At 49.5% G+C, this 25,417-nt stretch overlaps 4 protein-coding genes across 8 annotated transcripts; 1 reads left to right on the top strand and 3 right to left on the bottom strand.

Moving 5' to 3' along the window:
- Positions 1–3,564: 3,564 nt before the first annotated feature.
- On the bottom strand, positions 3,565–6,940 carry LOC136493928 (F-box protein At1g52495-like). 2 transcript variants are annotated; one of them, XM_066490051.1, is made up of 2 exons: positions 5,884–6,940; positions 3,565–5,794 (listed from the first exon to the last, which is right to left on the bottom strand). In XM_066490051.1, exon 2 carries the CDS (start codon positions 5,759–5,761, stop codon positions 4,469–4,471), a length of 1,293 nt encoding a protein of 430 aa, XP_066346148.1. In that variant the 5' UTR covers positions 5,762–5,794; positions 5,884–6,940; the 3' UTR covers positions 3,565–4,468. The 2 variants fall into 2 exon arrangements, with proteins under 2 accessions (XP_066346148.1, XP_066346147.1); XM_066490050.1 differs by having other exon boundaries at positions 3,567–5,803; positions 5,884–6,939.
- Positions 6,941–9,501: 2,561 nt separating this feature from the next.
- LOC136490858 (uncharacterized) lies at positions 9,502–11,449 on the bottom strand. The gene is made up of 2 exons (XM_066487054.1): positions 9,974–11,449; positions 9,502–9,737 (listed from the first exon to the last, which is right to left on the bottom strand). Exon 1 carries the CDS (start codon positions 10,871–10,873, stop codon positions 10,514–10,516), a length of 360 nt encoding a protein of 119 aa, XP_066343151.1. The 5' UTR covers positions 10,874–11,449; the 3' UTR covers positions 9,502–9,737; positions 9,974–10,513.
- Positions 11,450–11,612: 163 nt separating this feature from the next.
- On the top strand, positions 11,613–12,375 carry LOC136492453 (vacuolar-processing enzyme gamma-isozyme-like). The gene is made up of 2 exons (XM_066488463.1): positions 11,613–12,038; positions 12,121–12,375. The coding sequence occupies exons 1-2, from the start codon at positions 11,613–11,615 to the stop codon at positions 12,373–12,375; spliced, it is 681 nt and encodes a 226-aa protein (XP_066344560.1).
- A 713-nt stretch (positions 12,376–13,088) lies between these two features.
- On the bottom strand, positions 13,089–18,420 carry LOC136492620 (vacuolar cation/proton exchanger 3). 4 transcript variants are annotated; one of them, XM_066488601.1, is made up of 12 exons: positions 17,715–18,420; positions 17,389–17,615; positions 16,825–16,892; positions 16,727–16,755; positions 16,441–16,637; positions 16,147–16,359; positions 15,764–15,898; positions 15,335–15,451; positions 15,190–15,243; positions 14,762–14,878; positions 13,797–13,890; positions 13,089–13,486 (listed from the first exon to the last, which is right to left on the bottom strand). In XM_066488601.1, exons 2-12 carry the CDS (start codon positions 17,605–17,607, stop codon positions 13,476–13,478), a joined length of 1,254 nt encoding a protein of 417 aa, XP_066344698.1. In that variant the 5' UTR covers positions 17,608–17,615; positions 17,715–18,420; the 3' UTR covers positions 13,089–13,475. The 4 variants fall into 4 exon arrangements, with proteins under 4 accessions (XP_066344698.1, XP_066344699.1, XP_066344697.1 ...); XM_066488602.1 differs by having other exon boundaries at positions 17,389–17,610; XM_066488600.1 differs by having other exon boundaries at positions 17,925–18,420.
- Between the last annotated feature and the right edge of the window lie 6,997 nt (positions 18,421–25,417).

Raw genomic sequence — 25,417 nt, 5'->3', positions numbered from 1 at the left:
CGCTGAACTCCTCCGGGCCGGTCTACACGTCGGTGCCCCCTCGGTCACACGTGCCCGATCATGGCGCACCGACGGTGTCGGGCACCCTCTACGGCGGCACGGACGGCCTCCTCGTCCCTGGCAGCACCATGGCGCCCTTGGCTCCATCCTACCACGAGCCCGGCTACCGGGGGGGTGCCCCTGAATCCGCGCAGGGCCACGGGCCGCCAAAGTTCCACAAGATCGAGTTCACGACGTACGATAGCTCCGTCGATCTGCTGAACTGGCTCACGCACTGCGAGCAATTCTTTCGGGGCCAACTCACGCTAGCCTCGTAGCGCACCTGGATGGCGTCCTATCACCTCACGGGCGATGCCCAGACGTGGTACTATGCCCTCAAGCAGGACGAGGGCCAGCCGCCATGGGATCGGTTCAAGGACTTGTGTCGCCTTCGCTTCGGACCGCCCATTCGCGGCACTCGCCTGGCAGAGCTGGGCCGGCTACCCTTCCACTCCACGGTGGAGGAGTTCGTAGGCCGTTTTCAGGCGGTCCTGGCTCACGCCCGGGAACTCTCCACCCGCCAGAAGGCGGAACTCTTCTTGGGCGGACTGCTTGACCACATCCGCGTGGACGTGGAGATGCACGACCCCGGGGACCTCCAGATGGCATGTACCTGGCGCGCACTTTCGAACGCAAGGCCACGGCTCTCGCGGCACCAGCACAGCGTGGCGCTCGCCCTCCCCAGCGGCAGACTCCTTCGGCTCGCTCAACCGCTGGGGGATGGACTCCAGCCGGTGCGCCCGCTCCTACTGCACCGAACCCGACCGGCCCCGCTACAACCGCCCACACTTTCCGTCGCTTGACATCGGCGGAGATGCTCGAGCGCCGTCGCCAGGGGCTTTGCTACAACTACGATGAGCAGTACGTGCACGGCCACATCTGCCCGCGTGTCTTCTACCTGGAGTCCTCCGACTACATCGACGATGACATCTTCACCGGGGCGGAGGACGCCACGGACGCCGCTGCCGAGGACCCCACGACACCACCAGAAGGAGCTACTGCTAATGCTCTGGTTGTCTCCATGTACGCTGTTGCAGGGATCCGCACCTACCACACCATGCTGCTGCCCGTCACCATCAACGGGGAACGTCTCCTCGCTCTGCTAGACACCGGCTCCACCCACACCTTCCTCCAGGGCACGGTCATGCGCCGCCTGGGGATTGTTCTGCATGGCGGCAACAACCTCCGTGTCACTGTCGCGAACGGGAAGCGTTTGCCGTGCGAGGGGATCGCCCGTGATCTGCCCGTCCTCATCGGTGGCGAGTCCTTCCCCGTCACGTGTGTGGGGCTCGCCCTCGGCTGCTTCGACTTCATCCTCGACGTCGACTTCCTGGGAGCTTTGGGGCCTCTCCTGTGGGACTTCGAGGGCCTCACCGTCTCCTTCCAGCGAGGCGGCCAGCGCGTCACGTGGCAGTGCATGGGCGCCCCGGGTGCTTCGACACACCAGCAGCGCCTGGCCGCGACCACGACCGACCAGCAGCGGCCGCTGCTAGACCAGCTCCTACAGCAACACGGGGCCATCTTCGACGAGCCGCGTGGGCTCCTGCCCATGCGCACCTACGACCACCGCATCCACCTCCTACCAGGGACCGCGCCAGTGGCGGTGCGCCCCTACCGGTACCCACAGCTCCAGAAGGACGAGCTGGAGCGGCAATGCGCCGCCATGTTGGAGCAGGGCATCATTCGGCCGAGCTCGTCACCATTCTCCGCCCCTGTGCTGCTCGTCAAGAAGTCGGACGGGTCATGGCGTTTCTGCATCGACTACCGCACGCTCAATGACAAGACGTCCAAGGACAAGTTCCCGATTCCGGTGGTCGACGAGCTCCTCGACGAGCTCCGTGGGGCACGCTTCTTCACCAAGCTCGACCTCCGCTCGGGCTATCACCAAGTGCACATGCACCCGGTGGACATCGAGAAGACCGCTTTTCGCACCCACCACGGCCACTTCGAGTTCTTGGTGATGCCGTTTGGGCTGTCCAACGCCCCGGCAACTTTCCAAGCCCTGATGAACGACGTCCTCCGGCCCTTTCTTCGCAGGTTCGTGCTGGTCTTCTTCGATGACAACTTGATCTACAGCTCTTCGTGGTCCGAGCACCTCCAGCACGTCGGCCTCGTCTTCTCCGCCTTAAAGGCTCACGGCCTCTACCTAAAGAGGTCCAAGTGCTCCTTTGGGACGCTCTCCGTCAACTACCTCGGGCACGTCATCTCCGCCGACGGCGTCGCTATGGACAGCGACAAGGTGGCTGCGGTCGCCTCGTGGCCTATGCCGCGTTCACCCCGGGGCGTCCACGGTTTCCTCGGGCTTGCGGGCTACAACCGCAAGTTCATCCGCGACTTCGGCTCCATCGCAGCTCCACTCACTCGTCTCCTGCGCAAGGAGGCGTTCGCCTGGACGCCGGAGGCGGCGGAGGCCTTCGACGCCCTCAAGAGGGCCTTGTCATCAGCCCCTGTTTTGCAGATGCCGGATTTCACTCGCGAGTTCGTCGTCGACTGCGACGCCTCAGGCGCAGGCTTCGGCGCCGTCCTCCAGCAGGGGTCGGGCCCCCTGGCGTTCTTCAGCAGACCCTTCGTCGCGCGCCACGTCAAGCTCGCGGCCTACGAGCGCGAGCTCATCGGGCTGGTGCAGGCGGTCCGGCACTGGCGGCCGTACTTGTGGGGACGCCGTTTCCTCGTCCACACCGACCACTACAGTTTGAAGTTCCTGTTCGACCAACGGCTTTCCACTGTTCCGCAACATCAGTGGGTTAGCAAGCTGCTCGGGTTCGACTTCGCGGTGGAATACCGCCCCGGCCGACTCAACTCGGTGGCGGATGCGCTGTCCCGCCACGATGAGGACGCAGTGGCAGCGTTCACCTTGTCCGGGCCGTCCTTCGCCCTCTACGACGACATCCGGGCAGCCACCCGGGAGGACCCAGTGGCACGCGGCCTCCTGCAGCAGCAGGCCGTGGGGACGCTGGAGGCGCCCTGGACCACCGCGGACGGCTTCCTCCTTCATGGCAAACGTGTCTACGTTCCCGACCTGCAGGACTTGCGCCATCAGGTGGTGACCCTGGCGCATACCACGGGGCATGAGGGCGTCCAGAAGACCCTCGTGCGGCTGCGCAGCGACTTCTACATCCCCGGCGACCGCAAGCTTGTACAAGACTACGTCCACACGTGTGGTGTGTGTCAGCGCAACAAAACGCCCACGACACAACCGGTCGGTCTCCTGCAGCCCTTGGATGTGCCTTCCCAAGTGTGGGCCGACATCTCCATGGATTTCATCGACGCCCTTCCCAAGGTCCATGGTAAATCTGTGATCCTAACGGTGGTGGATCGCTTCTCCAAGTACGCGCACTTCATCGCCCTCAGCCACCCCTACACGGCCGCGTCGGTGGCTCGCGCCTTCTTCGAGGGGATCGTGCGGCTTCATGGCTTCCCCACTTCCATCGTCAGCGACCGCGATCCGGTCTTCACCAGCCACTTGTGGAGGGTATCACATACATGGAAACATTTGCTGGAAACACTATACCATGTAAACAACTAGGAAGATTTCAAGGATAATGCTTCTAGTTCTTTAAGCTTTAAAGATTACTAAACAAAGGGATGTTGGCATTTGGCAAAGTATGGGATATAATTATTGTTCCTTCTTCAGCATAAGAACATTTGGCTAAGTTATTGTAAAACTGCAAGATATAATAAGTAGAGAAATATTACATAGAAAAAAATTCATTTCTTCACATGCACAGGACAGAAGAAAGACAAATCCACAGTTCACTTACAGTTGAAGAATATGTTATGAAAAACACTAGCTCAACTTAAACTGGTTGTAATAAGGAATAATTGACTATAGCTGAATAGAATACATTCTTCATTCAGCTTCTCCTCGACAGCCAAAGCGAATGCAAGTAACCAGCAGCACAACAACCAGTCACATTCGAGCTTAATGTGACAGAGCTCTCACTTCAAACATTTGTGAGACATGACCACCGCATCATATGGAAAATAAATGCGATTTCAGCATAAATAAACATACACATCACCGAGGAAAACACAAATTCAGTCAGTAATTGCTCGATAAGGCTGAGAGAAAGGAAGCACATATAAAAGATGGAGACATCATTCTGGAAACACAAAGTGTAGCATTTCAAACTCATAACTTGGATGTGCTGGGTAGCTCGAACTAGACCTAGTTGGCTAGTTCATGGCATTATGCATTAACAAAAGAACTAGCATATTTAATGCTAAACTGCATGCTGTCTAGTAAACAACTCTCACAACATTACAAAAGGGTTACATTAAAGCACCAGCAGAATAGATCACCTATTGATAATAGATTAATCCAAATTTGCACCACCTAATACGTAGATTACCCACACTGTTAGTTGCCCATACTTGGAAGATCAAGCTCTTGCTGAACATTCAGAGAAGTATCCCACAAGCAACAACCTCAGTCCTTGGTGGCAAGAACCGGTGACTCCATGAAATATGGAACATACGGGGTAATAGACCGATATCCCTCTCCTAGAGTGCAGAGAGCACGCAGCTCCTTACTATCCATGGCATATGACACCAGTTTCTGGTTCCAGTGCTGAACAAGGATTATCGAATTGTGGTCCGGATGAATGGCCACAATATCGTGGTTGTCGATTGGGCAACTCAGTGATCCAAAGAGCTGCGAAAAGCTCACATTGTGCTTCAGGATCCATTCTTGTGTATCATAGTCCTCAAGAACCCAAACTGACAGTTGCGTGAAATGGAACTTGAAGTCTTGTGATTGCAGATTCGTACTGATGCAGTGCAGATGGCCTTGGGATTGACCAATAAAAGCAATGGCAACTACATGCTTAACAGGTGGGCAAATGATCCTACAAATTGTCCCTTCCCCATCCACCGCAACTATCAGATTCTCCTCTTCCTCATAATGGTAGGCAACAAAATGCAATAGACCATTGACCAAAGCCCTGCCGCGCATGAAAAGGAGAACAGCTTCAATAAAAAGCAACAGACCATCGACCAAAGCCCTGCCGCGCGTGAATTGGATTATGGCTTCACCACGACCCTGCAGTACCCCCCATCCACCGCGCTCTTCACCTGGCTCCCACTTGTTCGACGTGTCACTCCATGCCCTGGTTTCAGACGAGTAAGAGTGCACCGTTTTCACCTCAAACGTCGACCTATCCTGCCAGAACTGGACCAAGTGGAAGCGCGAGGAGACAATCGGGTCAAACATCAGATAGGTGTGTGCATATGTATCCCCATCACAGACATCGACAGTTCTGTCTTCCAGTGGAGTAAGCGAAGGAGGTGGACAAGAACCAGAGCTGGCGGGCATAGTCACCAATTCCTCGGTCGCAGGGTTGCACACGATGTACCCGAACTTGTTCTCCCGGGTGCACCCAAAGAGCAGGAGCCCATTGCAGGAATCCAAGAGGACCATGCGCTCGACCCAAGGCAGCTTCGCCGTGAGGAAGGAGAAGGAAGGGTCGACTGGAGGAGCAGATTCTCCTCTCCCCGACAGGCTGGTGAAGTGCACATAGCTGTGCCCATCAGCGCCATCGTGGAAGAAGCCTTCCAGGGTCTGGGGCAGCTTCTTGCGGTGGAGGGGGTCGGCGATGAGGTCGCGCCAGGGTTTGGACACGCACGTGGAACGGCGGAGGTCCTTGACGGGCAAGCGAGAGAGGATATCCACCATCAGGTCGTCGCAGAGGCCCGCCACCGCCGTCCACTTTGCGCAGTCCATGCCGCCGGGAGTGGGGAAGGGATGCGCCGCAAGCTGCGAGTTCTGCGGAGAATGAGGTGAGGATAAGGGATGGATGCGCACGAGAGACAGGGAGTGAGAAATGCAGCGATTGGGGAACGAACCGGCTGCCGGAGAGGGTCGGCGGCGGCGCCAACCGGCGGGGGAATTTCTAAACCCTCGCCCCTCTCGCGTGTCGCCTCTCGCTCACGAGTCGGGATTCAGAAGTGGGGGACTGAGGAAGAAGGCTGGGTGCATTTTCTAATAGTTTTTTTTTTATGCACGCCATTACAATTTTGTTTCAGATACGCCGATATAATTTGTCTATCCGCAGAATTACCATTATAATTCTATCTCTCACTCGTCCGTACCATTTTATACACCTCCTGCGTACATGGTTCCACTGCCAGGCTATTCGTATAAAAACGCATATGGACGCTTACAGGCCCACTGCCCACTGGACGCGCACGACAGCTTCCACGACGCCCTTGGTTGCGCTCGCCGCGCTCAGCCGAGGTCCGTGATGCGCAGGGAGCAGCCGGGCCGGCTGTGCGTTGGCCGCGCCAGCGCTCCGCTCCGCAGGACCTCGCTCCCGCGGGTCGCGTCCTCGGTGCGCGCGGTGGCCGCCAAGACCCCGCCCCGCTCGCAGACTCCGCCAAGATCCCGCCCGCCCGACGAGGATGCGTTGTTCTTGCCAGACTTGTGGCTAGCGACCGTCTCCTTGGCCTGATTGAAGATCTCGCGCGCGTGCTCCTCTTGGCGGCCGCCCTCTCGTCCTGCCCGCGCCGGCTGCAGGCAGCCAGGCACCATCCTTCTTCTTCTTCTTCTTGCATGCAGGATACGGCGGCGGCGAACTGTAGAAGGGAAAGCTAAATATGATCCAACCCACACCTTGTATTGATCTCAAGTGTTACATATATAGAGATTACAACGATGGCCTTTGGCCATGCCTATACACGGAGTGCGGGCGAGCGCGCTGAGCGGATCACAGACGCCGCGGTGACCGCGTCCTACGGTGGCGTGGGCGCGATGGGTGCTAGACGTTACGAGCCCTGGAGACTCGGGCAGCTGTAACTGTTGGAGACCTGATTCCGCTGACACCCCCGCAGTCTGGACGTCGGCTGTGGTGACTGAGAGGCTGTCTCTAAAATCGAAGAATAGCGCGGAAGGTAATCCCTTGGTGAACACATCTGTGAATTGATGCGCACTGGGAACGTGCGTGACACGGAGCTCTCCAATGGCGACCTTCTCCCGGACGAAATGGATGTCAAGCTCAATGTGCTTGGTTTGCCGGTGATGCACTGGGTTCTTGGACATGTACACAGACGAGATATTGTCAGCAGAATGCTACGGTCGCCGTCGGTACGTTGCAGAGCAGCTCGCCGAGGAGACGACGAAGCCAGGAGCACTCGGAGACGGCGTTGGCGATGGCGCGGTACTCGGCCTCGGCACTCGACCTCGACACAGTGGTTTGTCGCTTGGAGGACCACGAGATGAGGGAGTTGCCGAGGAACACGCAGAAGCCTTACATGGAACGCCGCGTGTCTAGGCATCCAGCCCGGTCGGCGTCCGAATACGCGGTGATTGTTGGCGACGCCGCGGTGCGTAGTTGAATGCTGAGGTTGCCTGTCCCTTTGCATACCTGAGTACGCGTTTCAGCATCGTCTGATGAACATCGCGTGGTGCATGCATATGCAGGCACACTTGCTGCACGGCGTACGCGATATCAGGACGTGTGATCGTTAGATATTGCAAGGCCCCGGCAATACTCCGGTAAGTGGTGGCGTCGCTGAGGAGGTGACCATCGGCAGCAGACGACTTGGACTTCGTGTCCGTGGGTGTGGCGACGGGGTTGCAGTTCGCCATGCCGGCGCGTTCCAGAAGATCGGCGGCGTACTGGGCTTGGGAGAGGTAGAACCCCGTGTTGTTGCGCTGAACGCTGATGCCGAGGAAGTGTTTGATCGGTCCCATGTCCTTCACGGCGAAGGCGTCCTAGAGGCGGGTGATGACTTGGCGAAGCAGGCTGGTGGTTGACGCGGACAAGATCATGTCGTCCACGTACAGAAGGAGGTACGCCGTCGAGCCGCCGCGGTTGTACACGAAGAGCGATGAGTCGGCCTTTGACTGGACAAAGCCGAGAGACGTCACATGGCCGACGAAGCGCTCAAACCACGCCCGTGGTGCTTGACAGAGGCCGTAGAGGGATCTGGAGAGAAGGCAGATGGCGTTCGGGCGTTGAGAGTCCCGACGAAGCCCGTTGGCTGCTGGCAGTAGACCTGCTCCTGAAGATTGCCATGGAGGAAGGCACTGGAGATGTCAAGTTGGTGAGCCGGCCAGTTGTGCGTAGCCACGAGCGTGAGCACGGTACGGATTGTGGCCGGCTTGACCACCGGGGAGAACGTCTCTCCAAAGTCGACGCCGGGATGTTGGTGGAACCCCCGAACGACCCAACGGGCCTTGTAGCGCTCGAGTGGGCCATCGGGGTTGAATTTGTGCTTAAACACCCACTTGTCGGTGATGACTCGAGCGCCTGGTGGACGAGGGACGAGTGTCCAAGTTCTGTTGGCCTGCAACGCATCAAACTCACACTTCATGGCGGCGTACCAATGCGGATCCTTGACGGCGGAGCGAACACTGCGGGGGATCGGTGAGACGTTTGCGGACACCGTCAGCGCGTACTTCGGGTTCGGCTTGTGGATGCCGGCTCGAGCGCGGGTCACCATGGGATGGCCCGCGTTGCTTGGTGTAGCTGATGGCGCGACCGGTGGCGTGGGCGAAGGCGGGGGTGAAGCCGTCGGAGCAGCGCTACTATTTGGCATCGCGGTCGATGGAGGCGGCTGAGGTGCCGCTCGCGTCGTTTGGGCGCGCTTTGGATGCGCCGCGATGGCGTCGACAAGTCGTGGCGGTGTTGATGCTGTCGGTGGGGGCGGCGCGGCACGTCGGCTAGGGAAGCGAGGAGGCGGATCCTCGAGCACCGGTGGTGGTTGAGGTGCGACTGTGTTGGTCGCATCAGCGCGGAACGGGAATTCAGTCTCGTCGAAGACGACATGGCGTGACGTGATCACCCGACGTGTCGCGACGTCGTAGCAGCGGTAGCCACGATGGTCCGTCGGGTAGCTGATGAAGACGCACGGTGTGGATCGGTGGTCGAGCTTGTGCCGCCACGTGGCCGTGAGGTTGGCGAAGCAGCGGCAGCCAAACACGCGCAGCTCGTCATAGGTCGGCGCGACGCCGAAGAGTAGCTGGTACGGCGTCAGCGTGCATGTGGCGCGACAAGGGCGGCGGTTGATGAGGTAGGTCGCCGTGGCTAGCGCTTCGGCCCAGAACTCCGTCAGCGCTGCACTATGAAGAAGCATAGTTCGAAGACAATCGTTAAGAGTACGGAGCACGCGCTCGGCCTTCCCATTTTGCTGTGACATGTAGGGGCAAGACAATCGCAGCTGAATGCCGTGCGCTGAGAATAGCAGGTGTAAGGCATTAGAATCAAATTCCTTGCCATTGTCAGTTCATAACGCCAAGATAGGCAGCCTGAACTGATTCTGATCATAGGCGATAAAAGCGCTAATGGTGGGCAAGACCTCAGATTTCTGCCGGAGGGGAAAGGTCTACATATAGTGTGTGTAATCATCAAGAAAAACAACGTAGCATTTATAGCCAGAGTAACTGTAGACAGGAGATGTCCAAACATCTGAATGTAAAAGTTGAAAAGGAAAATAGGAATGTGTGGTGGAAGTGCTGAACGGCAGACGCACATGTTTGCCATTTGACAAGAGGAGCAGACATGAGCATCGGATTTATTACATTGAAACTAAAAATTCTGTAAAATGTGAGAAAGGACAGGATGCCCTAGATGTCCCAGCCGCTGGTGCCATAAGGAGACCTCTGAGGAAGCAGCGAGGGCCTGATGATGTGGGAGCCGAAGAGGGTAGAGGTCGCCCGTGCTCTCACATCGGAGCATCTCCGCGCTGGTATGAAGATCCTTAATGGAAAAGCCAACAGGGTCAAATTCAATCGAAACGTTATTGTCACGAGTGAGGCGTCGAACAGAGATCAAATTTTTAATCAGGGATGGTGAGACAAGAATGTAATTCAATTGAAGAGGAGAGGTGGCCGTAGGAATGAGTGTTTGTGCTTGATGCGTGACTGGCATGTGAGCACCATTGCCTACTGTGATGACAGAAGATGAAGGATGAACTGAGAAGGAGTTGCAGTTACCAGGGGACGAGGACATGTGTGACGTCGCACCGCTGTTGAGGTACCAGTCCGACGCACTCGACGGAGCATGTGGGACGCCGGCGGAGTTGAGGGCGGCGTAGAGCGCCCCGGTGTCAAAGACGTTCAAGGGAGCGCCGCCGTGATGGGCCGACGTCATCGCTTGATGGGGCTGGAATGGGGGATGTGGGACCAGGATGCCAGCACCGAGCGCGCGGAAGGGCATGGGCCAGGCCTGCACCATGCCCTGCTATGGGTTGTAGCCCGCTGCCCATGGCACGGACTGGTTGTTGTTGGGGCGCGCGTCACCGCCGCCACCGCGACCACGGCGCCGGTTGAATCTATTATTGGTGCCGCCGTTGTTGGAGCGATTGTTGGATCGGGGCGAGTTCGAGGCGGAAGACACGTCGTTGTTGGTTGCGAAGGCGGAGCCAGAGGAACCGCTGGATCGCTCGCCATGAGTGACAGCGAGGGCCTGACCAGCTTCGGCGTTGGCGTCGTTCTGGACGCTGAGTTCCTTGAGGATGAGGAAGGATCGGGCGCTCATGAAGTTGTGCGGCGGGTACTTGGAGTGATCACCGGCTTGACGTAGCGGTACCGGGGATTGAGGCCGCGGAGAAGGTTGAGCACCTGACTCGGCTCGGAGACAGGGTGGCCGATGTCGCAGAGCTGATCGGCGAGCCGCTTCAACTTGGTGCAGTAGTCGTTCATTGACATGTCGCCCTGCTGCAGGGAACGCAGCTCGGCCTCCAGGTACACGGCAAGCTGCAGCTCGTTGTCCTGGAAAAGCCCCTCGATGGCGTGCCACAGAGAGAAGGCGTCGTGGCGATCGCGGCGAACAATGTCGAAGACGCCCTTGGAGACGGTAGTGAGGATCCAGTTGACGACGCATGAGTCAACCATGCGCCACTCACCATCACGCTCGTCGGACGGGGTGGTAGAACGAACATGGCCCTCGAGGCCAAACTTGCCGAGGGTCGAGTCGAAGAAGAGGCGTCACTGGCCGTAGTTCTCCTCGTCCATGTCGAGGATGACCAGAACATGGTGGCGGATGGAGATCCCCTGGATCTGAGAAGCGGAGGCGGGAGGGACAGAGAACCCGTCGTCGTTGGAGGAGTCAGAGTGGTTGGAAGAGGGCGCCATTGGTGCGGAAGAAGTGGCGAAGGGATTCTGAAGAAGAACCTTGGACGATGATACCATGTAGAAGGGAAAGCACGTAAGGAAATATGATCCAACCCACACCTTGTATTTATCTCAAGTGTTAGATATATAGAGATTACAACGGTGGCCTTTGGCCATGCCTATACATGGAGTGCGCCCGAGCGCGCTACATGAGCGGACGAGCGTGTTGCGCGGATCGCAGACGCCACGGTGACCGCGTCCGGCAGTGGCATGGGCGCGATGGATGCTAGACGTTACAAGCCCTGGAGACTCGGGCAGTTCTAACCGTTGGAGACCTGCGGCCTATTCGCTGGTTGATTTCTGGGCTGAGCCTGACTGATTCTAGTTGGTTGTGAAAGAAAAACACTGGTGGCCAGCAGAAGTGAACAGACTATTGATTCCGCTGACACGGACAAGGACGTGGGCGAGCTAGGCAGCCTGCAGTGACAGCCTGGGCCCGTCCCACGACATCATCGTCTTCATGTACGACGACATCGCCGACAGCCCGGACAACCCGAGGCCGAGCAACGTGTACGCCGGAGTCCCCAAGGACTACATGGGCAAGGTCGACGTGAACGTCAACAACTTCCTCCCCGTCATAGTGTCATACAAGGACCTGGTGGACGCTCTCAAGAAGAAGCACGCGGCCGGCGGCTACCGGAGCCTTGTGTTCTACCTGGAGGCGTGCGAGTCCGGGAGCATCTTCCAGGGCCTCCTGCCGGAGAACATCGACATGTACGCGACCACGGCGGGGAACGTGGAGGAGAGCAGCTGGGGCACCTACTGCTCAAGCGACGACCCGGACCCGCTGCCCGAGTTCGACACCTGCCTCGGGGGCCTCTACAGCGTCGCGTGGATGGAGGACAGCTACGCGCGCGACCGCCGCGCGGAGTTCGCTGAGGCAGCAGTACGAGACGGTGAAGGACCGGACATCGGCGCACAGTACCTACAGCCTCGGCTCCCACGTCATGGAGTACGGCGACGTGCAGGGCCTCGCCGCGCAGAACCTCTACACGTTCATGGGCACCTACGTGAAGGGCAGGGTGCTAGGCACCGTGCGGCCGGCGGGGCGGCCCTGCAGGGTGACTGAGGGCGAGCGCCGCCGCTCAGCCTCGCGCGCAGTCCGCCGCGGGCGAGCGTCGCAGCTCCGCCTCGAGCGTCGGCCGCCGTGGGCTAGCGCGGTCGCTCCGCCTCGGGCGCAGTGCGCGTATTCCTCTAGACATAGGAGTGGGCCAGGTAGGTGAAAGGCGTAGAAAATGGCATGGACGGAAGAGATATAAAATTATAATAGTTCTCTAAATAAATGAATTGTAATGGCGTATGCTCGAACTTAAAAATTGCAATGGCTTGATAAAAAACCCATTAGCCGAAGGTTTAAGGTGCGTTTTGTTAATGTGCCGGCACCACAAAAATTTTTTTTGTGTGAAACCCTGTCTCACGCTGTCAGCCAGTGTCTCGTTTTTGGATAAAAAGATGCATTTCCTTATTGCATTTCAAAATAAAAGAAAAATTAAACGAATGAACAATTATGATTGCTCTTTTGATTATTGAAAACTTCAAACACTAAACATCCGGCACTGTGTACAGAGGAAAGAATGAGTTACTCCTACATTGTAGCAATGGTAAACGGTTTAGGTCAGGCAAAAAAGTGGGAGTATATCATTGAATTATCATATACCGTGTTCGAGGGGCTAAAAAAAGTGGCCTATGATTCAGAACAAAGAGAGTAAAAAGACAATTTTAAGTGCAAATGGGACTGATTGGAGTGGCACGCATGATCATTGATCATAGCATGCCAGTGCCAAGGGGTAATGGACACGATAATCGACATCAAAAAATTAGGGTACATGTTCGGCTAACCCAGACATTGTCAATCGATTCGCTCTCCTATGTTTTATACGGAGTACCAGAGAAAAGAGAGGCAACCCGCCTTGGGAGAACCATGGCTATGCAGACATCATCAACCACAGAAAGGATGAAAGACCTAGCCTCTGCTAGCATCAAATCATACACCCAAATTTACATTCTTGAGACCTGATAGATAAATTGCAAGGAAAACAGAAAAAGGGCCGCAGCCACTCAATTAATCGAATGTAACATGCTGGCATTTCTTGTTTCTGTATACATTGAGACTACCCCTAGTACACCTCAAAGACTCGGTATCCACACAATACAATTCCTTCTCCAGCTCATGAGGGAACCGATGATGTGTGATCTTCCCGCCCTTTTTTGCTAACATGCAGTTTGAGACAGGTGGAACGTTGCTATGGAGTAGCACCTCCACAAAACAGGATTAGCAAGTCTTCAAAAAGTATTTGGCTCATTACTTACAGCAGCTATGGCATCAGCCATCACCTGGAAAAAAAATATATGCTTGCATTTATGATGATAGCTTATAAAGAAAATTAGCACCAACTAATCTATGCTCTATATAGTACCAGTGGTTCATTTTTTTACTTCTGGCCTATAAAAAGATGAAGCAGGCGAGAAAGAGCAATACCGGAGACAATGTCCAACATGTGTGCAAGAGAGAAGGTATACTAAAGTAGCACGTACAAATGAACAGTACAAGTATAAGGAAAAGTTCTTCACAAGAAAATTAGCTAAGCTAACTGGAATAAGGAAAATAGCATAAAGGAGGACTAACTATGAAAATCATACTCACTTGATTGTGGATCAACATGAACAAAGAAACTGGCAGCAACTATTAGATAACATAGGATCAGCATAAGTCCTTTCAAGTAGTTCGCGGTGCCATCCTGTGATGAAACAAGTACATTGCACAGGGTAAGATATCAAATGTAGCTCAGATTCGTACAAAACAGATCTCAGTGAAATGAAACAAGATGATAACTAGTCAAACACATCACTACTCAAGGATGGAGATCATACAAATGCCTGATTATTGATGGGAATTGAGGGAGATGTTGAACAGGAGACTTAGCAAATAAGATACAAACTGAATAGCTAAAGTCTATATGTAAACCTAAATAGACCAAAATGAGCTTATGGAACCCTAAGAAAGCTTGAAGCAGCTCAGCTTCACAAATAAGAAAAGGAGAAATACAAAGAAACTATATTGTTCTAAGTTGCTCTTATTTAAAGAGACAGTAACATAAACTTCAGAGGACAATATAGCCATTGAAGCACTGAAGCTAATAACAGCAGTGTTGGAACTGAACTAGCTCAGCTGGTAGAAGATATGGGTGTACATCTCCGGCACTGAGGTTTGGTCATTTTTTACTCTGTGTACCTATTTCTCCTTATTAACACAATGCCACCTATTGCCTCTTAGGTTGGTCGAGTTTTTTAATATTAGTGTGCACCCTAACACTTCAAACAAGTCCACTATTATAGAGATGAATGATGAAACGTTACAAATATGGCCATTCAACCACTGCCCAAACGGTGAAATGGACATAAGTTCACAATCCATATGATGGCATAAATAAATCGGGGCCAAATAAATCTTATCAAGATGGCCATTCTACCACTGCCCAAAGGACAAAATGGACACATATTCACAATCCATATGATGGCAGCAATAAAACAGGAAAATAAACATTACCAACAGGCAACAGCAAACACGTTTCATAAATTTTTTTCTTAATAACCACCCTAAGAACTTACCTGTAGCATAAATGCCACCACGAGTACTGTTATGAAGAGAGTTGCTGTCTCAAATAGCTGAAAATTCAAGTCCATCTTTTGTCCCATCATCCAACCAATAACAACACAAAATGGAATCTGTATTGGAGTATACCATGTCAAACTTCACGGAGAGGGAAAAATTTAAGACATTTTATGTAATTCAGTAATGGACTTCTGTTTCCTTAATAACTAAAATTCAGGTAGGGGCTCTCCCCGATTTTTTGAAAAGAAAAATAAAAGGACAAAAGGATATGATAAACAAGTACTAATGTGTGAACCAATGCTAACATGTCAAAAGGTTTATGCTCGACATAACAAGTGAGAATTTTTTTTAACGTAATAACAAGTGAGAATGTGGATGCAGAGATCAGAGAATGGGGTAATAAGTTAGAAAGTCAAAAAAGTACCACAAACATTGATATCTGTGTTGATGAACCAATTGCAACACCGAGTGTTATGTCCTGCAGGAGAGATAATCACATGCATGAATACTGAACAGCTAAAAAGTAACAGAACCATGAAAACGAAGCTCAAGCTCATGTGAACACTTACAAGTTTATCTTTCATGGCAAACATTATTGCGCTTGCATGTTCAGCTGCATTACCCACAATAGGAAGCAAAATAACACTGATAAAAGCCACCGGAAGGTTCAATGAATCAGATGCTCCCTGACAGCAATAGATCAAAACAGTGACCAGTTACATCCTTGCAGAGGTATCAGATGACCTGTAAATTGTAATACTACCAATGTACATCATGGTAATAGTAGTAACTAGTAAGTAATTAGATTTGTCCTACAGATAGCTGCATGTAACCATTTCCAAATTTAACATAAACATTTTCCCTAGCGATGCTTCAGTATCACCAAAATATAACTGCCTGTCAACTGTAGGAAGCTACCTTTAACAAGTTTCACTTGCCACAGATGAATAAAAGCTGACATTTTTATTCTTTCTTTTTGAATTGGAGAAGAATAATACCTCAATGGCGTTAACTAGGTACTCAGAAAGAAAAGACACCCAGAGTGTTAACACCGCAAGCCATGTTACTGCCTCCCACATGCCAATCTCAGCTTCTTCATCTTCTTCCACGGTATCCTCATTAGGCGCCTCTTCCTACAATATTTCCGAATATGGTGAAAACATGTATTGCACTGTTCTATACTAAATTGGTGCAATATTGCAAGAAACTCTCTATCACAAGGATGTGGTTTGTCACATGGCATTCTGAAAGCACCAATATATGTACATTACACCTGGACTAAAGTAGGCCAAGATAGCCATACCCACAATAGCAATTATAGCATCACAGTTATGGTCCTTATCACCAGCGAGGAAGAAATAAGATGAGGCATAAAACTTACACTGCCTATTGGACTGTAAATGTTGCTCCGTCCACTTATTTGGAAATAGAGATAGCTTGCGTACGCCACAAGCATAATACAACTACTGAACCTTGAAAGAGCAACCTCTGATGCTCCTTGCCGCACTTCTGAATGAGTGAAATGAAGAACGGCAGGAAACATCAATCCCATGACAGCCATCAACAGTAAACCTGAGTTGACAACTGCAGTTGCCTGCAGTGATTGAATATTAATCTCACTACCAAAACATCACCTTACTGAAGAAGAACAGAAAAACAGTCACACAAACGTCACCTTACTGAAGACTTGGTCTTTGTTGCGATGAACAATACCACCAGCAAAGAAAGCACAGCCCATAACCAACAGCATATTTGACAAAATGGAACCCAATAGTGACTGCTGCACTACTCGGATCATTCCATTTTTCAAAGCATATATTGCAATGATCATTTCAGTTGCATTTCCAAATGTAGCATTCAGAAGGCCACCAACTGCAGTTGAGGGAAGATGAAACCGGTCACCATTTGAGGACTCTCATCTAGTCTTATTTCAAATTGACCATAAAGAGAAAAAGGTGTACCTGTTGGACCAGTGTATATTGCAAGCTGCCTGCACAACAACCATTGGCATCAAAACTCACCAGAGCAGGAAAAACTAATAGAAAGTTTAGCAACTTACTCAGTCGCATATCCCAATCGCTCTGCTAAAGGTGTTATTCCTAGCATGCTGAAAAGGAAAACCAATCCCTGCAATTTTAATGCCGTCGGAAGCATGTCAGCATTACTTTAACAATAGGGGTGGGTCACCAATAGCGCTTGATGAATTCAGCTCACGAAGGTCTCCTAGTGATGATGAGACATGTACAAGTAGCATTGCATAACCAGAACAACTAAACTAGCCATGTTGTTGAAGAGTTCCACTATTGTGACATATTGGCTACTCCCTTATTTCTTGTATACTCCCTCTATTCCAAATTATGAGACGTTTTGGCTTTTCTAAATTCATAGCTTTTGCTATGTACTTAGATACAGTGTATGTCTAAATACATAGTAAAAACAATATATCTAGAAAAGCCAAAACATCATATAATTTGGAATGGAGGGAGTACATGTTATTTGAAGCTGGTACTTATTGCAACTGAAACAAAAGTTGTCACACAGTAAATCCCTACTACCCTACAACCATCCACAGGCCGATCAGATAGCACAGCAGCAGAGTTCAAGTTCCATGATCAGCACTTACATGCCTCCTAGTCGTGAAGTGGAGAATGATGGACGCAGGCCCGAAGGGCATGAGCAAGTTGAGCTTGGAAGTGAAGACGACGATCCTGATGCTCTTGAGCGCCCTCTCGACCGTCCCTCGCGAGTTCCAGGAAGAAGACACGGTGGGCCGCAACCCACCGTTGGGCACTTGCGGGCTGTTGACCTTGAAACCGCCCATCTCGATTTGAGGAGTCTCCATCCTCTAGTCTACGACAACGACCACAGGGGGGAAATAGCAGTTGAGGTGAGCGACATACATCGAAAGACGGAAATTTGCTCCAAGCGAGACGAGGCTCAAATTCCTACCCCAGTTTGCTGCGCCTCAAATCTACCTGCTTCAATGAAGTCTGACGGATTCTCAAAGCTCCTTGCTTAACAGTTAAGGCATGCAGCTAAATCGAACTCCCAGATCCACACTGAACCTACCCAATCCAGCAGCGACTAACCACGCATCTACCAAATCCGAAAATCCGAGAACTCAACAACCGGCTCCAAATCCGTGCGGCAACAACTTACCTGGGCACAGACGCTGCGGCGGAGCCGCCGCTGCGACGGGCGGGGGCAGCTCGGGATCAGGAGGAGGAAGGGTGCTCCGGCCGCCGCGGCTCCCTAGGAATCATCATCGCCACGCGAGACCAGACGGCAGGATAGTGGTGGGGCCCCCGGGAAGGGAAACAGCTAGCTAGCGCGTGCCGAGTCGTCGCGGCACCGGCCGCGGCCGGCGGAGCCCGCGCGGGGTTCCAGGTGGAGAGGGCAGGTGTGCTCCGCTGCCCGGGCTCCCCTGCCGATGCCGACGTCGCCTGGCTGCTGCCTTTTTGCTCGCTCGCTGCAGGCTCACGCCGCCCGCGCGCACCAAATATCCCGCCTGCTTCCTTGCTAATGCTAACCGGCCGGGCAGGCGACTTGCGACTTGCGACTTGCGAGTTGGGGGAGGGTAGCGAGCACGCCGTCTTTGCGTGCGAATGCGAGGGGCGCGTGTTTATTTTCGCGGAAGCCTCGGGGACGACCGACTTCATTTCGATCGGTGTTTTTCTGCTGTGAATTCTCGCCCGGTTGGCACGCGGCGTCGTACTTGTAAAGTAGGAAGGAAGTTCTGTCAGTCAGCTGCTAGGAACGGAGTATCTGACTGACAGCATACAGTACAACGAATGCGTTGGAGTGACGAGTCAAATTTAAAAACAATTGAAGTATTTGACTGATAGAATAGAATACAGTACTAAGAATGCATATCTCAATTTATATTTCTCTATCTATCTCTTCTACGGATTAAAACATAGGGATTGTCAGCATCTACTCGGCAGGACCAAAACACTCATGCAATCCATATTCGACAGACAAATAATCACCGCATCTCATGTGATCCATATCCGGCAGACAAATAATCACCGCATGAAGACACTGGAAGACAGGTAAATAAAATGGAATAAAACTCACGGAATCACCGACAGGCAAATAATCACCGCATAGAGACACTGGAAGGCAAGTAAATAAAATAGAATAAAACGAAAAGAGAATTATGGGAAGAGAAATGAATTTATTAGAATATCACCACGCAATGATCATGATCGTGATCCAAATCTCATTCGTCGTCCTTCGTGTTGCGTGTTGATAACAAATACTTTTTTCCTAAAAAATAAATTATTGCCATGCCTCGTGTGGGCTAGGATATTGTAAGTCCGAGTATACATATTTTGGCAAGGCAGAGCATGGATAAATTCAATTCGATGCCTAACAATAAATTTTCAGTCTTTGAGGCAACTGATGCTCCAAGCCTAGCTTTAATTTCATATTCATTTCGATAATAAATGTGTTTCTAGACATTATCATGGTATAATACACGTAAAAAATTGAATTGATATATTCTTGATTTTGACTTGGCTAACAAATATCTCATTCAATTTATGTTGCACCCGTTGCAACGCATAGGCACTCATCTAGTATGAAAAAAAATAGTATCAACATTTTTTCTCCAAATGTTTGTAGTAATCTAATAATATTGATTAAAAATTTTAAATACAAGCATTATGTGTGTGCATATATCTTGTTAAGTTTAAAGTTTGACTTCTCAAATGATTTAATATATGTATTATTTCTTGGAAAGAGTCGGTAGTGGGCTAAATTAGAACTAGCACAGCTTATCTTGTTGAGTTTAAAGTTTGACTTCTCAAATGACTTATATTTAATATGTGAGTTCTTTCTTGGATAGAGTCAGTAGTGGGCTAAATTCGAACTAGCACCGCTAGTCTTGGTGAAAGTATCATATATTTGTACAAGAAAAATTCTTGTCCCGCCATGTACCGTTTTCGACTTTTATCCAACCCGTTTGTGTATTCCTAAAATTCAGTGAGGTGTTTATCCACCCGTTTTTTTCGTGGGATCCCGTTTTTTTTCCAGGATGAACCTATAATGATCACGTCTTCAATCTATGTGTCTACGCCTACAACTACATGTTCTTGGGTTATGTTAATACATCTACTAATCACCAATTATGTATATTAACGTGTTACCACACATTTTATGCAAGTGAATATTAGACCGGTCTTCTTATGTTTATATTGTCATGTGACTTTATAACTGTATATTTAAGAATATCGGATCATGTGATCCATATGTATTCATTTCGTATGCTCATGTATCACGATGATGTGTTTTTCATTAAAAAAATATAGAAACAGAAAATAGGAGACGGATTCCCATCTCGATTCCATCCCTACATGTTTGCGAACGTGAAGGTAGGTGACGCGGAAAGAGTATAAGAAATGGTGTCCCAACAAAGTCTATTTTTCTTAGAGGGGTGGTGTTTTATACTAGTGCACTTGGTGGGGAGAGGGGGCAAAAACCAACCTACGACAGCTTGGTGCGTTTTGATATACAAGTAAAGAACACCATTATAGCATAATCAGCAAAGCCCTCTTCTGAGTGTTCTATAGAAAGTTTATCACAGTTGAACGTTAACTTGATACATAGATTTTGCTATATATCTAAACATACACTACTATATCTAGATACATGACAAAATTAGTGTAAAGAAATCAAAGTGACTTATAATTTGGAACAAAAGGAGTACCATGTAGGCGGTCAGCATGTAATACTAATCAGGTACCTCCCTCTTATGAAAGGGTCTCTGGCTGAGTTGGTTAGGTGGCCTGTGCAGCACTCCTCATATCAGTTCTCTTCCCGTATGAGCGAATTGAAAGTGCAATCAAGCCCTAATTGTGGGTTTTGGTGGTAATGATCACGCAATTAGAGAACTACAGAGATTTATCGAGATGACAAGTAGATAATTCATGTTCGAGGATGCTACACGAAATGGAGGAGCCCCCAATTACAAATGTAGATGGCTTCAAACTCAAAGAAGGTTTAAATTCTTTTATATTTTGAATTTGAGTATAAGAAAAGTCGTACTATAAAGGGGAACACAACGCTTAAGCTATCATATGCTACCAAGTGCTCAAACACATACATGCATCCTCAGATTCATAGACAAGATAGCCTAAACTTCACTCTTATCTTTGTTGTCTTGACTGGTACGACACTGCCGCACTTGAAGAGAGACACTGCCGCAGTGCGGCACTGACGCACTTGAGACATGGCACTGCCGCGACTTAAGTGACCGTTGGGGCTGAGAGAGTAGTTATACCCATCCTCTTTCTCTCCAATGGCATTCTTCTTCCTCCTGCTCATTCTAGCATGCCCAAATAGAAAAGGAGCTCTCTCTCTTTCCCTCCATTGTTGACCTTGAGCCCTTAAGCAAATACATTGATTTCTCCATCAATCCTTGAGAGAAAAGGGTCCAAAACTCGATTAGAGAGCAGCTCCATTAATTTCCCAACTTAAAAGAGCACTTGGTTCACGTTTTGGTCGGCGGTTGTGTTTGTTACTCTTGGAGCTTGGCTCCTAGCCGGCTAGAGCATCGCTCGTGGAGCTTGCCAACTTGTGTGGCGGCCCGAGAGGTTTGTAACTATCTTTTAAAGTTAGTAAACTCACCCCTCATCTCAAGAGTTGAGTCTCTTGATTTGAGAACGAGGAAGGGTTGGAAATCCCTAAGCCTTAGTGGCTAATCTCAACAATGTGGAGGTAGGCAAGCCTTAGTGGCGAGCCGAACCATGGGATAAATCATTGTGTTATTTGTGCTTGATTTACATTACTTGCATAACATATTGTGATTGAGGTGATTTTTAGGGTTTCTAGTCGATCTACTTGTGTGTGGTGTTCCTACTACTTCTAGCTCTTGATCTGTGATTGTAATACCTGCAGTAAGCTAGGAAATTTCTCCGATCTAAGTTTTCATTCATGGATTTTGAACTGCGACTTGAAGTTATCTGTAGGTGCAGCAGTGCCGCTGTTCTAGCATGATAGTGCCATAGTCCGGCAGTGCCGCCCTCCAGAGCGGCAGTGCCGCAGGGTGAATTCGATAAAAGTTTGAATGTTTGTTTTGACAGGCCTATTCACCCCCCCTCTAGGCCAACCAGAGATCCTACAAGTGGTATCTGAGTAGGTTACCTCATATACGCTTCACCGCGTGAGGTATGGAGGCCGAAGGATGAACTAGTAGCGTGAAGCGGGTGGATGTCGACACGGATAGTAGTGAGCTGAGCGCGTCGACAGCGAGCAACACCACACTACCACATCTTGATGCTACCGATGCCGAAAGAGCTCTCGATGATAATGAGAGAAGAAGAAGGAATGAGGCAAGAAAGCTAAAAAGAGAAGCAAAAGAGAAGAAGAAGGAGGAGGAGCGGTTAGAGGAGAAGAAGCAAAGGAAAAAAGAAATAAGGCTTAAGAGAGAAGCAAGAAGAAAAAGAAGAGAAGTTAGGAAGAAGAAGAGAAGGCAACGAGTGCATCATCAAACATATCAAGTAGTTCCAAAGATGGAGATGATGATGAGTCCTACCAAGTGTCGAAGGGGGACAAGAAGGAGAAGAAAGGAAAGGGCAAGGCCGACAACAACAAATACGTCGCCGTATCCTTTAACTATTCTTCTATACCTATGACTAACCATGATCGGATGTCTTTCATTAATGTGCTCGCAGGCAAGTTACCTCATTTTAATGGGACTAACTTTGCCAAGTGAAAGCACTTGATGAGAGCCTATCTTATAGGTCTTCACCCTGGTATTTGGGAGATTGTTTGCAATGGATTTGAGCCATCGGTTGATCCTAAGAACTCAACACTAGAAGAGATGAGAATCATTCACCTCAATGGCCAAGCCACAAGTTTGTTGCTTAGTGCCTTAGATGGTGATGGGTACAATAGAGTGATTGGAGTTGATGTTGCCAAGCAAATATGGGATATTTTGCACCTAGCATATGAAGGGGTTGACAAAGTGAGAAAGACACAAATTAATTTGTTAATGTCAAAGCTCAACCGATTTATAATCTTGGATGAAGAGGGGCCACAAGAGATGTTTGATAGGTTGATGACAATGGTGGGCAAGATTAGAGGCTATGGTTATGATGAGTTAGATGATCACAAAGTTGTCAAGATTATGTTGGAAGCTTATTCACCTAGAAATGAGACCATAGACACTCTAATTAGAGACAAGAAGAAGTTTGAGTACTTCACACCAAATAATATACTTGGGAGGATCTTGACCTTTGACATGCAAAGAGAAGAAGCAAATGAGAGGAAGAAACTTGGAGAATTGTAAGCGAAGTTAGAGGGCACCAAGATCAAAGATGTAGCTCTCAAGGCCAACAAATCAAGCAAGCAAGGCTCTACAAGCAAGTCCAAGACCAACCAACAAGCTTCAACTAGCAAGCCCAAAGCAAGCAAGCAAGTTCAAGAAAGAGTAGAGACCACATCATCTTCAAGTGAAAGTAAAAATGATGATGATTAATATAAGAAAGTTGATGATGTTGCTCTCTTTATGAAGAGGTATCACAAGGGGCTAAAGAAGCAAGGCTACAAGGTAGTGAAGAGAAGCTTTTCAAACAAGAAAAAGAGGACATGCTACAATTGTGGAAGCACCAATCACTTCTTTGCCAAGTGTCCATATGAGATCAAGGACAACAAATATAAGAAGGACAAGAAAGAGGAGAAGGCCGACCATAAAAAGAGCAAGAAGTACATGGGAGAGGCTCACATTGGACATGAATGGGATTCAACTAAAGAAAGCACAAGTGAAGAGGATGAGAAGGTTGCAACTATTGCTATTCACAAGTCATCCCCTACACTAAGGCTCTTCAACGACATGTCCGATGATGACTACTACTCCCCTCACATCTGTCTCATGGCAAAGGGTGAGAAGGTAAAATCCAAATCGAAGGCCAAATCTCCTCCACCTCCTAGTGATATCTTTAGTAGTGATATTAGTGATAGCTCTAGTGATGATGAATCTAGTGATGAAGAAATAAACATGATAACTAAAAAATTAGATGAAAAGACCAAATTATTCATCACTAAGCTAATGAAGGATTTAGAGTGTCCAAGCCAAGCTAGAATCTAGAGAAGAGACTCTTATCCAACAAGAGGATCTCTACATTGCTAGCAAAGAAGCTCTTGCATTAGAGAGAAGTGAAGTAGAATCCTTGCGCAAGGCTTTGGCCAAAGAGCAAGAGGACAATGCTATTACAAAGAAAGCAAATAAAGCTATCAAGAAAAGTATTGTGACTTAGATGAAAAGCACAAAGAACTTGAGATGCAATATGGCATTCTTTGGGATAGCAGCTCATATTGGGATAGCAACTCACATCTCCCTAAGGCAAAGAAAACCTCTACTCCCTCCACTAGTCAAGGTTGTGGAAAATGTTTTAATCTTGATTTGAATGTCTATTCCACTAACCTTGCAAACATGGAGGCTATGAGAAATGAAATTGCTAGGCTCAATGAAGTCATTGGAAAAGGAGGGATAAGTAAGACCCAATCCAATGACAAGAAGAATGATGAATTAAAAGAACCACAATTCAAGCAAGGACTTGGACACATAAAAGGAGCCAAGACAAATGGAAGAAGGATAGTGAATGGCTATGAGTGTGTGTAGTTTGAAAGGGAGGGCAAAATTGGTACAGATCAGCCTGCACAGACCGCGGTAGTGCCGCGCCCCGCAAAAATGGGAAGGCAACCAATTCTACTTCTGATCAAATTAAGCCCAAGAAGAAGGTGTACCAGGAGAAACATGTTTTCTAGAAGCCTAAGGAATTAGTGTGGACCACCAAGAATAAATATGCCTATCAACCAAAGACTTATGCACCTCGACAAAGCTTTACATCATGCTTTGTTTTGAGGAACAACAACAGTGGAAAAATGGTTGCAAAATATATTGGAAAGAAAACTAATATATATAGGAATACTCCTATTTGGGTTCCTAATATTCTTGTGACTAACATGCAAGGCCCCAAGTCAAATTGGGGACCTAAATCTAGCAACTAAACTTGTTTTGTAGGCATACTCCTCCGGTGAATCAAGTTGGGTGCTTGATAGTGGATGTACAAATCATATGACCAGAGAAAGGAGTATGTTCTCATCATATTCTCCGATGACACACTTAAATGAAAATATTTTCTTTAGAGACAATTCAAAAGGGGATGTGATTGGTCTCGGTAAAGTTGCTATAACCCTTGAGCATTCAATTACAAATGTATTGCATGTTGATTCGTTAATTTATAACTTGTTGTCCGTTTCTCAATTGTGTGAGATGGGCTACAATTGTTTCTTTATGGATAAGGGTGTGGAAGTCTTTAGAAGAGAGGATTCCTCTATTGTCTTTATGGATCGATTAAAGAACAAGCTTTACTTAGTTGATTTCAACAAAAGTAAAGCTAAGTTTGAGACTTGTTTATTGGTAAAATCTAGCATGGGTTGGCTTTGACATCGCCGACTAGCCCATGTCGGGATGAGGAACTTGGCCAAACTTCTAAAAGATGAACACATCCTTGGACTAACAAATGTTCACTTTGAGAAAGATATGATTTATAGCGCTTGTCAAGCCAGAAAGCAAGTTGGCGTACCTCGCCCACCAAAGAGCATCATGACCACCAAGCAACCATTAGAGCTAATACATATGGATC

This window comes from Miscanthus floridulus, chromosome 11 (assembly GCF_019320115.1).
Source record: "Miscanthus floridulus cultivar M001 chromosome 11, ASM1932011v1, whole genome shotgun sequence".
NCBI lineage: Eukaryota > Viridiplantae > Streptophyta > Magnoliopsida > Poales > Poaceae > Miscanthus > Miscanthus floridulus.
Note: the sequence above shows the minus strand (reverse complement) of the source record. Positions and strands in the feature narration are given on the sequence as shown.